Source organism: Trichomycterus rosablanca, chromosome 3 (genome assembly GCF_030014385.1).
Source record: "Trichomycterus rosablanca isolate fTriRos1 chromosome 3, fTriRos1.hap1, whole genome shotgun sequence".
Lineage (NCBI taxonomy): Eukaryota > Metazoa > Chordata > Actinopteri > Siluriformes > Trichomycteridae > Trichomycterus > Trichomycterus rosablanca.
Window position 1 is genome coordinate 36,786,652 of NC_085990.1, and position 16,765 is coordinate 36,803,416.

The 16,765-nt window shown below is 37.0% G+C and overlaps 2 protein-coding genes across 4 annotated transcripts in view; one reads left to right on the plus strand and one right to left on the minus strand.

Moving 5' to 3' along the window:
* xylb (xylulokinase homolog (H. influenzae)) overlaps positions 1-8,318 on the minus strand; it is a 56,574-nt gene extending 48,256 nt beyond the window's left edge. For both annotated transcript variants that reach the window (XR_010011227.1, XM_062991232.1), the window contains exons 1-8: positions 8,208-8,318; positions 6,585-6,667; positions 6,426-6,495; positions 4,867-4,959; positions 4,680-4,766; positions 3,268-3,396; positions 3,036-3,101; positions 1,833-1,905 (exon numbers count right to left, since the gene is read on the minus strand). Coding sequence is in view for 1 of the 2 variants with exons in the window: in XM_062991232.1 (XP_062847302.1) it covers positions 1,833-1,905; positions 3,036-3,101; positions 3,268-3,396; positions 4,680-4,766; positions 4,867-4,959; positions 6,426-6,495; positions 6,585-6,667; positions 8,208-8,261 (655 nt within the window). In the remaining variant the exon portion in view is untranslated. The remainder of the gene's footprint in view (positions 1-1,832; positions 1,906-3,035; positions 3,102-3,267; positions 3,397-4,679; positions 4,767-4,866; positions 4,960-6,425; positions 6,496-6,584; positions 6,668-8,207) is intronic.
* Positions 8,319-11,969: 3,651 nt separating this feature from the next.
* LOC134310472 (uncharacterized protein C9orf152-like) lies at positions 11,970-16,026 on the plus strand. Of its 2 annotated transcripts, none has more exons than XM_062992065.1 (2): positions 11,970-12,180; positions 14,695-16,026. In XM_062992065.1, the coding sequence occupies exons 1-2, from the start codon at positions 11,970-11,972 to the stop codon at positions 15,234-15,236; spliced, it is 753 nt and encodes a 250-aa protein (XP_062848135.1). In that variant the 3' UTR covers positions 15,237-16,026. The 2 variants fall into 2 exon arrangements, with proteins under 2 accessions (XP_062848135.1, XP_062848138.1); XM_062992068.1 differs by having other exon boundaries at positions 12,053-12,180; positions 14,698-16,026.
* Positions 16,027-16,765: the final 739 nt, after the last annotated feature.

The following is a 16,765-nucleotide window of genomic DNA, read 5'->3' on the forward strand; positions in this document are numbered from 1 at the left end:
TTTCAAATCATTTAAACACATAAAAACTGCATACAATCAGTGCAGAAAAAAAATCCAAACTCTACTTTCATTAAATTTTCATCAACCGCTTTATCCTGGTTAGGTTCATAGCAGGTCAGGTTCTGCCAATAAACACTGGGCACAAGGCAGGAATACTCTAGATAGGGCATCTATTCATTGCAGGGCTTTGACCATCCCCTCCTTAGACATAGCCAATCATGTATGCGTAAACACCCTGTCTGGTTATATAATCACAATGCTACAAAATAAATGTGGCACCCCTTGTTATATCTCCAACTCACAAACAGAATGAAATCTAATCATATCAGCACAGCCTTATCTTTCAAAACAGTCCAAATATTAAACCATAATGCCCTAGACAACTAAGCAAACTTTAGGTAATCTATAAGAGTTATTTTTGCCCTTGTGGGAAACATAATTCATTCTTACCAACTGCTTTATACTGGTAAAGGTTGCTAAGAAATCACAGAGATACATGGAGAACTTCACACAAACTTCACACAAACGCAAAGCTTAGATAACATACACAGACGAGGCATAACATTATGACCACTGACAGGTGAAGTGAATAACACTGATTATCTCTTCATCACAGCAACTGTAAGTGGGTGGGATATATTAGGCAGCAAGTGAACATTTTATCCTCAAAGTTGATGTGTTAGAAGCAGGAAAAATGATCAAGCGTAAGAATTTAAGCGAGTTTGACAAGGGCCAAATTGTGATGGCTAGACGACTGGGTCAAAGCATCTCCAAAACTGCAGCTCTTGTGAGTTGTTCCCGGTCTGCAGTGGTCAGTATCTATCAAAAGTGGTCCAAGGAAGGAAAAGTGATAAACCGGCGACATGGGCGGCCAAGGCTCACTGATGCACGTGGGAAGCGAAGGCTGGCCCGTGTGGTCTGATCCAACAGACGAGCTACTGTAGCTCAAATTGCTGAAGAAGTTAATGCTGGTTCTGATAGAAAGGTGTTAGAAAACACAGTGCATCACAGTTGCAGGGCTGTTTTGGCAGCAAAAGGGTGACCAACACAATATTAGGAAGGCGGTCATAATGTTATGCCTGATCTGTGTATATAAAACAACAATTAAGTTAAGAATGGCAACAAGTAAAGCAGTGATGATCAAATTTACAAGGGTATTAAAGACAAGTCAGCTAGAACCATCAACAAGCTACAATTGATGAAAGACTTGGTCTGGCCAGTAGCCACATATGGATGTAAAGCATGGACAGAAGAAAGAAGAAGAAACATGCCTTCAGGCTTCTGAGAACAAAAGCATCAAAAAACTGCTGAAAATCTCATAAAGATGATGACCAATGAGCATTTTTTAAATGGTCAGAACAGAAAAGGAGCTACTGAACCCCATTACGTACCACAAGTTACGTTAGTTTGGGCATGTGATGAGACGAGAACGGCAACAAGACATGCACAACGTACTCTTAACCGGAAGTGACACATGTCTGTCACAGGTGGCAACAAGGCACACTATGTTGGGAGATAAATGGTGTTCCAACTGTGTCCATGAAGGGTTTCCTTAAGGTACTCATATGTCTGTTCACCTTCAAAAGAAACATACACTCTGGCCTGGCTTCTCACATTTGTATCCAGTTGGTAGTGAGTCAATGTGAGTAAATGTGTCACTGTGCTGTGCGCAGCAATAGACTGGTGCCCTGTCCAGTCTGCATTCTTGCCTTGTGCACAGCTGCTCACTGTTTTCAGGTAATGCAAGACCTACTATACCACAGATCTGGATGAAGTAATTACTTAAATTAACAAACAATTATATCAATGCTAAAAGTCTTATGTGAACTTACCATCACTGTAATCAATTGCTCCATAGTCTCCAAGAAATAAAGATGCAGCAAAGCTACTGACCAGTGAGATTCTCTGTCAAAACCAAACATAAAAACAGTTCATTAAAATGTGTATTTAATGTATTCTATGAAAAAGCTAATATGTTTACAAAGCAGTGTGTAAGCAACAAGAACAGAACTTTCTATTAAATCATTTTCATAGATAGGAATAATAAAGTTAACTTTGTAGAACATGTGCACTACATCAACAAAAGTATGAGGACACCGCAGGGTGGTCCTTTTCATCTTTGGTAGGGAGCACACATTGTCTGTTTCATCTTAAAAAAATAAAAAATAAAAAATAAAAAAGATCTGGAATTCTGATTCATCTGACAGTCCAAGGTATCGGAGATCACAGGTGTTCAGCATAGGTGTGCGCCCTTGCCTTTTATGCAGTGAAATTCCTCCAGATTTCTTGAATTGTTTAATGATTTGCATAATTGGTTAAATTCAGTGTAGAGGGAGAAATTAACAAATCCCTTCCAATCTTAATTTGAGGAACATTGCTAACAAATGTGTAAGAAAATTATTGAAATGTTTAAAAACAAACTGGAGATCCTCTGTCCATCTCAGACTTAGCCTGAGGATACTGCGTTTGTTCCAAATCATGATTACAATCACATGCTGACTTTCACTGTTTGAAATCACATCATTATTTAGTTTTTTTGGGGGTTTTTCATTACTACATTACTAGCCCTAAATTGCCCCTGTCCCAACATTTTTAAAAGGTGTTGCAGGCCTGAAATGCAAAATGGATAACAAATAAACTGAAGTTGTCCAGACGAAACGTTAAAAAGTAAATGTAAGAAACTTTTTATTTGCATTTTTCATACTGCTTTGTGGTTGTATAACCGAGGTAAATATATGCTTCTAGCATTATGTCAACAGTGAAGGGGGAGGCCTTTTTCTGTTCCAGCATGTATGTGGGCCTGTGCACAAAGCAAAGTTTAAGTAAACACAGTTTGACCAGTTCGGCCTGCACAGAGCTCTAACCTCAACCTATAAAACACCTTTCGAATAGATTTGCACATTGTTTGCAAGCCAAGCTTCTCATTCCAACATCAGTATCTAACTGAGTGGCAGGGGGCAACTCCATAATAATACCAACAATCTCATGGATTGTGTCTACATACATCTGGCCATAAAGTGTTATTTAACACTTACCTCAGTTTCATTATACTTGTCAGGATATAACTGGTGGATCTTGGCAATCTGATTTGCTGTGAAGCGCTAAAAAATAATTAAAGATTTGTTTTTACATTAAAGCTTTTCTCTCCATAGTGGACATGAATTGTGAAAGAAAACGAGCATGACCCTGTCTATAACATGATCATGCAAAAATATAATAAGCTCATACGGGCACAATATTTTATGTGATTATGTGAGGTGTACATACCTCGTAGGCCCTTGAGCCAGTTATATCAGCCAGCTGCTGAGGACCCCCTACTGCAGACTCTAAACTCCTACATTGATCTGTTGTACTGGAATCCATCCACACTGGACTATCCTGGACAGCAAATCTATCCTACAAAAAAGAGACAACAGAGGAAAAAACATGGAGACAGCGATATATGAAATACTTTTTACAGACCATTCCTGTTAAATCTTTTCCTCAACACATCTAGCTCTCTACATGTATCACATTTCAACTGCTCAACAGTCAGTGATCAACGTTGTCTGATATGTCACACATGCACATGCAAGTCACTGATGCACTTCTATGCCATGACAGATTTTAGCTTTTAACAGTCTGTCCGTTTTCCCTGAAAACAAGCTTCAGCACAGGTTTCTATTGTCCTTTGGTATATCTGAGATGAGCTTAGGCACTTTTTACTGTGTAATAGAGTTGTATTTCTTAATGCTGTGGTGAATTGCATTATGGTACAACTATTTACAAAAGTACAAAAGAGGCCATTAACATCTGAGGTTTTAAAGGTCACCGACATTCAACAGCAATTTCCAGCCTTGCCATACACAGACTGCAATTTCTCTGGATAACCTTGAATCTTTTCACAATATTATTTATGGTAGATGGTAAAATACTCAAATTATTTGCAATCTACTGCAGTGCCCAAACTTTTTAAATCCAAAATGTCAATTAAGACAACATTTTATAGTGGGATGTAAACATATTATAAAACACTCTTTAATGACCTCATATGTAAAATATGTCTATTCATGTTCTAAATAATAAAAAATGTCTTATTATTAACATGAATTTTGAAATGTACAAAATTCATCCAAACTTTGCCCTGCAAAAAGCCCAGTATTGTGCTCAGTGTTTCCATGTGGAACTGGACCTGCCGGGACCCTGAACAAAATAAAGCAGTTGATAAAAATGAACTGAAATGCTGTGGTATGACTGAGAAAGTATGTTCATGTAAAAAAAATCAGAAAATACTCTGATCAGCAGCTACAAGAAATTGAGGTTCTATCAGCTAAACACATGAGTAAAATTTTTACTAATTAATTTGTCAGTAACTGTTTCCACCTGAGCAAAGTGCTAATCTATCACATGACATTCTAACCCATTCAGTTACCCATGTATAATCCGTTGCTCTCAACTCAGTAAAAAGTAATGAAGTAAGAAATGCATCTAGCTATTTATAACGCAACCACCACCATTTCAGCACAGGATAACTAAACATGCCCCATGCTCTCACATAAAACAAAATCCTTTAAACATTAAACAGTATTTGTAACAGTGTGCAGGAGGTCAACAGGACACGTTACTAGTAACTTACAAAATACATATTTAAAATTTGGTCAAAAGTCCTCAGTGGAATTGCTGTTTAAAACAAGTGGTACCTGCAGCAGAATGTGTAAACAGCTTGCTGGATCCAGATGCTGAAGAGTATGTCTAGCTCCCTTTTTCCAGTACACACTTCCATGTTGCTGCAGGCAAGAGGTTAAGTAAATTGACAAACATTCCCATAAAAATTCTTATATTTGAATGCTTTTCAGTACATTTAATCTAGGAAAGTAAGCAACATACCTGCCCACTACCTGAAACAGCTTTTATGTGAGAGAAGTCAAAGCCAACACTCATCAACTCATCATTCATCTTTTCAAGGATGAGGTCAAGTGCCTGCAATAGCAATTCTCCACTCGGTAATCATATTCGCACAAAATAAACAAGACGTGACATACACAGCAAAATAGCAGTAGGACAAGTGGTATGTTTAATCAAAGTAAAAAACCAAAGCACGATTGAAGTGTTTTGAAAGCTGATTACATTCTTTTGGAGGGATTAAGTCAAAACTTAATTAAATGCAGGAAGATCAACAACAATAAAAAGTTAAAAAAGAGGCAATAAATAATTGGACCATCTCTAAAACTACAGACAATGTCATGTCACAGCTAGTTTTTTTACTGCAAGACTATTCCTATTTCATATGAATGTGCAGACTGGTACCAATGCAAAAAATGTCCATTGATGGCATTTATCAAAAAAAATTCAAAGTGGCTTGCATGTCATTTTATTATGTGGTCAACACTTTGTGATGGTTGACTGCACAGATGGGTCAGCTTTGTCCAGTGCCCTCTGTCTTATGCCTGGTGATGTGACCAATAATACAATGTGCATTATAACGTCTCCTTTCCCTCCCTGCTACAAACTTTGTTGAGCTCGATGCTCGCTCTGTCTCTCACAGTGGGTAGACCTTTTTATCCTGAGTGACATCCAAACCAGTATGGCATTGTTTCTTGGACTACTCATTTGTGCTCTGTGGGATCAATTGGACTGACTGAGCATCAGCTGACTCGTCGTGCTGGGTTGACCCAGCATGCACCTTTTCATTACAAATTCACCCCGGGAGTTTTTTAGATCTGCATTGCAACCTACAGTTCTAGTTCCCCATGGATGAAGTTGTGATCGCTGTTTGTCTGTAACCTTCTCTTTTGACTTTACTGTCAAGCATAACCCTGCTAAAAGCACAGCTCCAGACGGCATTACTTCTTTATCACAGTAAGGTGGTGATTACTGGAGAAGAAGCGACTTACAATTGTGACCATAAACAATGCAAGTACTTAAGAGTTAAGGTACTTGTCCAGTACTTTAACCACTAAGCTACCACTGCTTTCTTGCAACTGCAAGAAGACAGTTGAGACAGTGGGACAGTGGTAGCCTAGTGGGTAGGGCTTTGGGCTATCAACTGAAAGGTTGAGAGTTTGAATCCCAGTTCTGCCATGCAGCCACTGTTGGGCCCTTGAGCAAGGCCCTTAACCCTCTCTGCTCCAGGGGCGCCGTATAATGGCTGACCCTGTGCTCTGACCCCAGCTTCCAAACAAGCGAAGAAAGAATTTCGTTGTACTGTACATCTGTATATGTATAAATGACAAATAAAGGCATTCTTCTTCAGACAAGTGTTATCGCATCATAAAGAGAAAGGGCCTATTATTATCTAATATAAAAATGCAGATCATACAACACCATAATCAGTGTAAAGGCAAATCTATAGGCATATTTTGTTAATCTCTGTTGTCAATCAATTCATTACCCAAAAAAGAATAAAAGAGTTTTACAAGATGTTACAAGAAGCTAAACTGACCCACCTTGACCCACATGAGCACTGGAGAGGTCACAGTCACACCATCCTCATGGATGTGGACACCACCCTGGGTCCTGTAGTTCAACAACAAGTTTTAATCCTGTAACTGTTGCAACTAAAAATAAAATTTATAACAAAGAGTTTTAAGTGACCTGGACGTTACCTGAATTCTGGTAGGTCACTGTCAAACTGGACACTGCTTTGACAAATAACTTGAAGCTTTTCATCAATAGCAACTACCTTCAGCTTAAGAGATTAAAGAGGGAAAAAGCTTTAATTATACATCACGGCAGATGTCTGTTTGTAGGCTTTTTTTTAGACTACTCATTTTACAAACCACAGTCGATGTATTTAGAGAAAAATTCAATGTTTTTGTTTATCATCTTGAAACTTTGAACCTCAGCGGTGCTATCAGTTTCCTGGGCGTCTACGCAGACGTGATTGGCTATGTCTAAATGGTCGAAGCCCTGCACCCAGGATAACTAAACGTGCCCTATGCTCTAACATAAAACAAACTCCTTTAAACATTAAACAGTATTTGTAACAGTGTACAGTAGGCCAAACCGGACACGGTACTAGTAACTTACAAAATACATATATAAAATTGGGTCAAACTTCCTCAGTGGAATTGGTACCTGCAGCAGACGTCTACGCAGACGTGATTGCTATGTCTAAATGGGGGAGATGGTCGAAGCCCTGCAACCATTGTTGTATAGTGAAACCTGTCCCACTGCAAACCTGACCTGGACAAAAATGGTTTGAACAAATAATATAGGCATTTATGTGCCCTACTTCACATTACACTACTCTATTTATTGATTTGTGTTTAATTTCTGTGCAAATTTGTAAGGTTCTTATGGAAAAGTGCTGTGCATTTAAACAACCAATCAGAGCGACTGATACAGCCTTATAATCAACGATTCATAATATTATTGCAATCATGTAAAACTGAATCTATTCATTTTTGTTATTAAGCGGTCAATAGATACAAGGTTGTTAAGCGGTTAATAGATGCCTACATTCGACAGTAAGCAATGAGCTCTTAACATAAAAAAATGTGGTTTTGTGTGTGTGTGTGTGTGTGTGTGTGTGTTCAACTTGTGTTTATTTTATCCAGAAACATTGAAAATCAATATACAGTACATGTTCAGCACAGAAGTCAATTCTTCGTGGGACCTGCTGCTATAACACATTTGGCCAAGAGAGGTCGCCAGCATGCACTGTTTTTTCAAAGCGTCCAAGTAATGAACCTTTCTTTAATTTAAACGTTACGAAAGCTTCCTTGCATTAGAAATGTGTATTTTTATTACAGCTATAAGTATGCTAAATAACTCATTCTTCTACATAAGTTTAAATACCTACCAAATGCTGCTGATGCATAAATACGCACATTTTATGGACATAGACAAATCATGTGATTTCACACTCGTAGTCAGGTAAATCCCGCCTCTTGCACTGAGATCGGGTGGTTTATCATACTGTCATTTATAGCACTAGATTATTTTTGTTAGCTTTTAATTGTGTTAAAAACAAATAAATATTTGCCTCAGCATAGTCCGCGTAAAGCACCAGGTAGAGTTTGTAATAAATGACATGCTGTGAAAGGAATAAAGCAGAACACTAAACCTATGAATGTACAGTATACTCAGTTTAACGGGGAGGGGGAACCTGAATACGGGTAGGGAACATAGTTTTCTTCCAAAACGTTAGTACAGCTTCGCCTGCTGCATGTAAAGCGAGTGCACTGAATAAGTAAATAAAAAACAACACAACAACGTTTACTTACTTGTTGAGTGCTAAAGTCAAATCCTAAATAGCATGAATGTGTAAGTGTATCCATCCTGTTTTATTTTCTTCTACAGGAAAACAAAAGTTCATTCAGACTGACACGCTGAGCTGCTGCATTTAAAGTGACAGCGCACAAAAACACTGAGCTAACTAAACCTCACCTGAACTTTACTCATCTGTCCTGTAGTGAACTGTAACCTAGAATAATTCACTTCTACACAACAAAACACGTTCAATATTTGCAAAACTAGTATTTTTATATTTAGCTTTTTTTTTATGTACATTAATAAGATATTTAAAAGGCACACAGTCTGTTTGGCTTTTGTTTTGTACTAGCAGTATAGGGTCTATAGTCAGTGTCAAGCAAGGAAACATGTAACATGTATCTCCAGACTAGATTTTTTACAATTCAGAGGTCCTAAACCTTTTTTTCTCTAAGATCCCCTGTGTTCAAAAACATTTCTGTGACCCTCTTGACCTAGGTTATGATATTATTCTTATTACTTTCAGTAACAATGACAAAAATATTGTGATCTGCATCAACAACTGAATCAGAATCTTTTGTAGTTGCTGTCTGTTGACCTTTGCATTTTTGTGGTGGGCAAATCAAATATGTGTCCAACATAGGCTATAGACAGTTTAGAATACGTAGATCTATATGACATCACAAGAAATCTCCCATAAGCCAATAGCCTGTTGATTTTCCTGTCCCTTCACTTGTGATTTACTCTTTTCAATTAAATGCTTTGGATAAAAAGTGTCCGCTAAATGCTGAAAATGTAAATACCTATTATACTGACGGTGCAGCTGGTAGAGTGAGTGTAATTTTCACAGCAATGATCACTGGATGTCCTGTAATAAATAAATGACTTATTCAGGAGTGAAAAAGTTATTTATTTATAACAGGGCAATACTCAGACAGAAGAACATGCAAACATGGTTCATAGGTTCATGCACCATCTCTGCTAGCTATGCCACTTTGCTGTCTTGCTGCATTTACACTAAATACATATGAATTCTTGTAAAATTATTGAAAGCATGCATTTTAATTAGTATTGGTGCTGACTACTTGTAATCATCCAAGATTATTCTCAAACCCATGTGTAAACAGACCAATGTGCCGTGCACCCTTGAAGTTTTATAGAATCTGATCATTGTAAGTGTCAGTTCACAATTATTGTTTAAATAGTTTAAGTAGTTCATGATGAATAAGAAGCAAATGCAAATATAATCAAGCTGTTCTGACTCTTAGATTATTAGGGCTCAAAGCAATGTTAAAACTCCTATGTGAAACAGTATTTTCTTTTCTGACAATACAATGCTCTTCATTAATTTAAAACAAAAAAGTAACATACAGAAGCTTTTATATTTGTCTGTATCGATTGTATCGATGGGACAGATTTTTCAGACTGAAGGATGTGTGATTATTGCTGTAGTTTAATCACACAAACATTAAATTTCAGGAAAACACATTTTCGTTTGTGGTAGTCAGTCACAAATTACATTTGCGGTGGATAAGTATTAGGTTGTGAAACACTAATTCCTTTATAGGAGGTATGTAACAGCAAGGAACGAAACACTTCCTTGTGCAGTGCAGAAAGTAAAAAACCAAGGCCAAAAAAACAAAAGTGTAGAGATATCATGTCTTTCTTCAACAGGAAACTCTACTACTCTAAAACAATTCATGGAAGTCCATGTGCTGTATTTAACAGTTAAGGCCCTCAAATTAACTCTTAAAAGGTAAACCACGATCCCCAGGACCAATGTTGTTGTGTGGCTGTTGCTGAACCCTAGTACCACCCTATATGAAAATTAGAGCTCATTAAAAAATGTAATCATTTATTTATTTTGGGTAATGGAACACAAAAATAAAACACAGATACTTTTTAGAAAATAATAGATTTACTCATTTTTAGCATTAAATCACAATTTTAGATTTATCTTGCTATGAATGATGAAAAACAAGTTTAATTAATACACTTTGCACAATACACTGTTTAATTTGGATGTGCTTTGCTCTTATTCACCTTCATTATAATTATACTGTAAAATTATGGTCTAGCTCATCAAACATTTGCCATAACATTTACATTGCATATGAATTTATGAGCAAATTTTTAAATTCTAAATATTGTGGCAGTGTGCTATTAAATCCCATACTCCCATAGGTACAGAGATGTTTCATAAGTTGGCTACAAGTGCTACATAGCGTAGTATTTACCAGGGGCATGGTCTCATGTGTGGCCATAAAATAAGCCCAATCAAATTTCTAAAATATCTTTAACTTCAATGCAATACTTTATTCACTGTATCAAGCTTATATTTTATTTAATCACCATTGCACCAAAATTCAGTTCTTCAAACGCTGTGCCTTGTGCCCAGTGATTCCAGGGACAATTGACCCACCATGACCCTGATTAGGATTACAGTGTTGTAAAACATAAAATGAAAAAAATAAAATAAAATAATACACTATTAGCAAAAAGGCTAGGTTACTAGGATCATATTTTTTCTATACTTTGTCAGCTAAAATAGGTGGACAGTAGGGAAAGAAAACACAGAAAGGATAAATTAGCTTTAAAAGGGCTTTGATGATTAGCAGTTTGAGTCATGAGATTTTTAACAAAATGAGACAACTAACAGAGTTTGAAACAGGGCAAATAATGGGTACCTGATTTGCAGGGGTATCTGTAATTAAAATGTAAAAATAAAGTCATTGCTGCATATTTCAAACATGGTCAAATACCATCCGCAAAGAACAACCAGTGTTGCAAGTAGCACTTTATAGTCAAATTCTAAAAGTACAGACACAAAGTAAGCAAAGTCTTAAGTTTATTAAGCATGACCAACTCCAGAACCTTGTGTATCAAAGGCCAGGGCACAACAATGTAAAAGTTGGTAAAATGTGAATCCCTGAACAATAAAAAAGTAATATGGTCTAGATGAAAACCAGGATGAAGGCTTTCCATTGCCATCTTGCAATATACTCAAGTTAAATGTTACAGCAGGTCAAAGCTGGTTTAAAGGGATATAAGCCAGGTGAGCCTAATGTTCCTTCTTAAAGAATCATTCAGCATGACACAGAATCATTTTAGACCATGTATGAGGGTACAGGGCTGTTCTGAATCCAATGTTCTGAAGGACCAATGTTTCTATGTGGCTGTTGCTAAACCTTAGTGGCACCCTAAATAAAAATTAGAGCTTATCATTCCACTTACTATTTTTGGGTAATGGAACACACGTACATTTTAGAAAATAAAAGATTTACATTTTTCATTGATTTATCTTCCTTTATCTTCCAAAAGCTGGAGTTCCTTTTTGAAATGAATGAATCATTCAGTACACCATGTGTGCGGCCATGTACCAAACAATTCAGGCCATGTATGGCAAAAAAGGTAGGGTTGTTACTAAATAAATTTAGTTTTTACAATTTTATTCTCCTTTATGTAAAGAAAAATAGTGTTTTAAATGGTGCAACACACTTTTAAAAGCAGCTGCAAAGCAAAGCATACTGCTTCACAGCGATAATAAACAGTCATAGCGGGACTGTATGTTTATTAAAATAAAGCACAACCTTGTTATGCCCTTCTTTGTTTGCAGTGTGCATTTATTTACACACTGTGAGTGCCTGTTTCACACTGTATCCAGCTACTGTAACTCACACATCAACACTCCAGTGTATATGAATAAAGCAGAATGTTTATGATATTACCGAGCTTGTATTGGAGGTAATAAATGAAAAGAAAAGAACGGAAGCAGAATGGCGTCAGCGTGCTGCACTCACTGGTCGTGTCCGTGTGAACAACTCATCAAACCCGCCGCTTACACACAGGAAACCGGTAGCCATCCAGAACACACCGACAGCGTTACTCTTCTCCCCACTAACATGGATATAGCCGTATTAAAAGAACAATACAACTCTATTAGAGAGAAACAGAGACATGAAACGCGAGTGATTTGTTTTAGAAAAGGTAAGAACAAGCTTTGTTTGGACTCACTTTAAGGAACTTTCCCAAGTTTCCTGAAGAAGTTTCCAGAAAGTTTACTGCTAATAAACACGAGTAAGCATTTGTGTTTCTGTTGTAATATGCACTCTTTTTACTGGTTCGGTCAATTTTAACAAATATAATTACTGAACTAAGTTTAAAAAGCAAACAAAGAACATTTAACTTTTAAAATTTTGCAGGTGCATACGTATTCATAATCATTAAACGTAACATCCTCTGTCCTACATTGTAATAGATATTTTCTCTGCTTTATAAACTGCACTTTTTACTTCTTGATGAGGCGTGTGTAACATGTATAACATGATTTATGTTATGTGTTAAGTAGAGACGCATATACCGTGTGATAGCGGTCAAGTGCTGCACCATGTACCACTCCAAGACCATTAAAACTAGCCTGTAAACCTGTCACTAATCTTTGTTTTACATAACTACTACCAAGGATAGATAAGAAAGCATAGCAAAAAGGGATATATACTCAAACTGAACACGTTATCAAAGTAGCATGTCATTAAATGGCACATGAGTCGGTTAAAAAGCAAAAAATACATTGAAGCCTGTTAGTGGTGCAGTTAAGTCAGAAGCAGTTGGGTAAAAAGTGAACACTGAGTGTTTTTGTGGTGGCTAGGTGGGTAGCACTGTTGCCTCATAGCAGGAAGGTCCTGGGTTTGATTTCCAGGTGGAGCAGACCAGTCCTTTCTGTGCAGTTTGCATGTTCTCCCCATTTCTAAGTGGGTTTCCTTCCACAGTCCAAAGACATGTAGTCAGGCTAATTGGAGCTACTTAAAATTACCCAAGGTATGTGTATGTGTGTATGTGTTCGCCCTGTGATGGGATGGTGACCTGTCCAAGGTGTTTTCTACCTTTTGCCCAGTGAATTGGACCCACAGCGACCCTGAAAAGGATAAAGCAGTCGTAAAACAATGAATGAATGAGTGGTTTTGTAAGAGTTTTGGAGACCCTGATAGCATAATCAAAATGAAGCCCACTGTTTGGGCCCTTGAGCAAGGCCCTTAACCCTCAATCACTTGCAATGTATATGGTCTCAAGTCAATTTGGGTAAAGGCAACTGCTAAATGCTGAAAATGTAAACGTATGGTTAAGGTATTGGACTAGTAATCAGAAATTTGCCGGTTCAAGCTCCGCAACCGCCATACCTATTTCAGTCACATGATATCAAAAAATGAAGCCCACAAGCTAGCTAAAATTAGCAAAAAACAAATGTCTCAGGGTTCCCACTGATTTTCCATCACTGGTGAGTAGTATTGTTATGCACAATGTGTTTTTTATTATGCTCATCGTATAATTTTATTTTAAATCCTCCGGCCCGGCCGGTTCATGAAATTATATCTTATATGAAACGGGTCCGTGGTGCAAAAAAGGTTGGGGACCGCTGTTATTACTATGTTAGTGTCATTGCTTTGCTGAGAATGGTCCACCACCCATGGTCCCTTTTAATTAATTGATAAAACATAAATTGAATTATTTAATAAATCAATTTTTAAAAATGTGTTTTACATAAATGCTTATTAACTGCTCCAATAATACTATTATAAATGAGTTTGGTGTAAATATGTTTTCTTTTTACTGCTTATTAGTAATGTATTTCTTACCATTCTTTGTAATGGTGACAAATGGAATGATTTTCCTTCATTAAATCCTGGCTTGTTCCTGCTTGGTCTTTTGCCAAGTGTTCACAAATCACTCCGTCATCGGTCATGATTTGCCAGTTTAAATTTATTACTCATGTCCTGTTTGTACGGGCCTGTACTTAATGAAGCAGTAACATATGCTTATAATTTTTTGGAACCCTTACCTGCTAGTACACTACTGTGGAGTGTTTGAATTCTTGATATGTCCCTGATGAGGTAGAAGTTGGGTGGTGTGTCACACGGATCACCGAGTGGCTCTCCGTATGCAATATGGCTTTGTGTGGAAACCCAACTCTAGCTGGTGATAAGAAACAGCTGGCGACTGGCCGTGTGGAAGTGCTCCTTGGTCAGAACAAGGTAGTGCCAGCGGCAACCAATTTGGGAATCGGAAATTACTATTGGGGAGGTTAAAAAAAATTGCATTTCATTGTTTTTTTTTCAAGTGTTTATATCAGATATTGATTTATTTTATTTCATTGTTAAATGTTTTAACATAAAACATTTTGATATGGTGGCTAAATACTTATTCCTCTATTATTTGTTTTTGAACATATACGTTTAGGAATACAAAGTCAGAAGGCAATTCAAGGGATTTATAAAGAAAGTGCAAACAGTTTTACTCATGCTAGATCAAATCTATAAAAATGCTCTTAAAATGCTGATATTCTTTTATTTCTTTTAAGGGGAAACACTAACATGTCTAGTCCAGGAGCAGGACTGGGAAACACTGAACTATTGCCTTTCTTTATGAAAGGTCAAATTGCTAGCATAATGATTTCTTGTTGTCTGTGTCAAATCTGTTTATTTTCTGTTTTATTTTTTTAAACAGCAGAATCAGACAATGAGGATATCTGTGGCAAAACCCTGGTAAACCTGGTTCCCATGCGACAGGATCAACCCTCCCTTATGAGACCGGCATCTCTCCAAGATAATCATGTTGACTTTAATAGAGACCCTGACAGTGCCACATGGCGCACTCACTTGATAATGTACCGCAGGTCCTGTTTAACTTCTGACACCAGTCAACTCAGCAAGGTCAACACCAGCACTAAAGACACAACATCTTCAGTGTCAGTTAACAATGCAGAGTGCAGTTTGGAGGAAGCGGATTTAAGTCATCACTTGTCCAAAGACTGTGACGAAACAGAGACTGGCTCTCTTCTTGTCAATAAAGAGCTGAATAATTGTGAATCTAAGGATTTGAGGTTTAGGAAGTGTTCTGCACCTATGGTTTTGACCAGGCAGTTGAGTTGTGGAAGCTACCGGTCTGGTCACAACCCAGAAAGTCCATGCTACTACCCATTCCCACAGCTGAAAAGTCCCAGAAAGTCTGAGGCTGCCCGCAGGCTTGGGCTTTACTCCTCATTCTGATTAAACTAAAAAAAAACAATGGTGTTCATTATTGTTTCTGTGCTTATACACTGATCAAAAATGGGAAGGTTTTTGTATGTTGTCATATGTCATATGTCACACCAGTCATATGTTCTTTTACAATAACATTTTTTCAAAAGCAATAAATGTGCATTCTGTGTAATTACATGCATTTTCTTTAGTATTTGCTTTATCCTGGGCAAGAATATATCTTTCATGGCACATCAGTTAATTGCAAGGAATTAAATATTTCCACGTTTACAATTACAGACAAAGCCATAGTGTTTTTAGAAGGTGAGAGGCAACCCACTCATGCCAAACTGATCAAAGCTCAAAATTAAACTGTTTTGTTATGTGCTTCATTAAAGAAACTTATAGACTTATGTCAGCTAAACTAATAAGAAATGTTAGAGTTAAATGGTTGCAGTGTGATCTGGGTATATTTAAATTGTGCACTAATTTCTTGTATACATTATACAATGTCTTGTATACATTATATAATGTTACACCATTAATGGTCTGATAAAACTAATGTAAAGCATTGTCAAGTCAAATGTGCTTGTATAGCACTTTTTACAATGGACATTGTCTCAAAGCAGCTTTACAAGTACCAGGACCAAAAACCCTGATGAGCAAGCCAAAGACAACAGTGGCAAGGAAAAACTCCCTTAAAATTACAAAGAAGAAACCTTGAGAGGAACCACACTCAACAGGACCTGTACTTTTTGGGTGGCCGAGTTCATTAGAGTTTGATTAAATGAACTAAACATGTATATGTGTAAATAAAATTATTTCTAACAAAAGTCATAGCAAGTGAAATGCTTAAAGAATTTAATCTTTCATTTCAATCTGTTGGTGATTACTGGACATTGTGCAGAGTATTATAGAGAGGCATACTGCGTACAGAGAGGTGCTAAATGAACCCTAAAATTATCCAAACATTAGTGCAGGAACCTGGACTAAACAGTAGAGGTCGCAACTGCACAGCGGTAATGAAGCTCAGGCTTCCACAGAGGTGGACAAGTCGCCTGTCCATCACAGCACATTCCACTGTCACCCATTCAAACCTAAGGGCAGTTTATACTAGACTATCCACCTCACCTTTAGGATGTGGGAGAACATACCAAACCCCAGTGACAAATGGATAGTAACCAACCATCTGCTACAGATTTGTTAGACAGCGATTAGGTTAAAAAATTATAGACTGCTGTGTTCTTAAGTAAAAAAATTGTGGAAGCAATGAGGCATATACTGGTGCTGGTCATAAAATTAGAATATCATGAAAAAGTTGATTTATTTTAGTAATTCCATTCAAAAAGTGAAACTTGTATATTATATTCATTCATTACACACAGACTGATATATTTCAAATGTTTATTTCTTTTAATGTTGATGATTATAACTGACAACTAATGAAAACCCCAAATTCAGTATCTCAGAAAATTAGAATATTACTTAAGACCAATACAAAAAAAGGATTTTTAGAAATGTTGGCCAACTGAAAAGTATGAACATGAAAAGTATGAGCA

Bases quoted from the DNA above. Each gene is read 5' to 3' on its own strand.
- LOC134310472 (XM_062992065.1), top strand. From the start codon at position 11,970: ATGGCGTCAGCGTGCTGCACTCACTGGTCGTGTCCGTGTGAACAACTC. The intron at 12,181-14,694 runs GTAAGAACAAGC...TTTTTTAAACAG, and splicing joins AGTGATTTGTTTTAGAAAAG to CAGAATCAGACAATGAGGAT.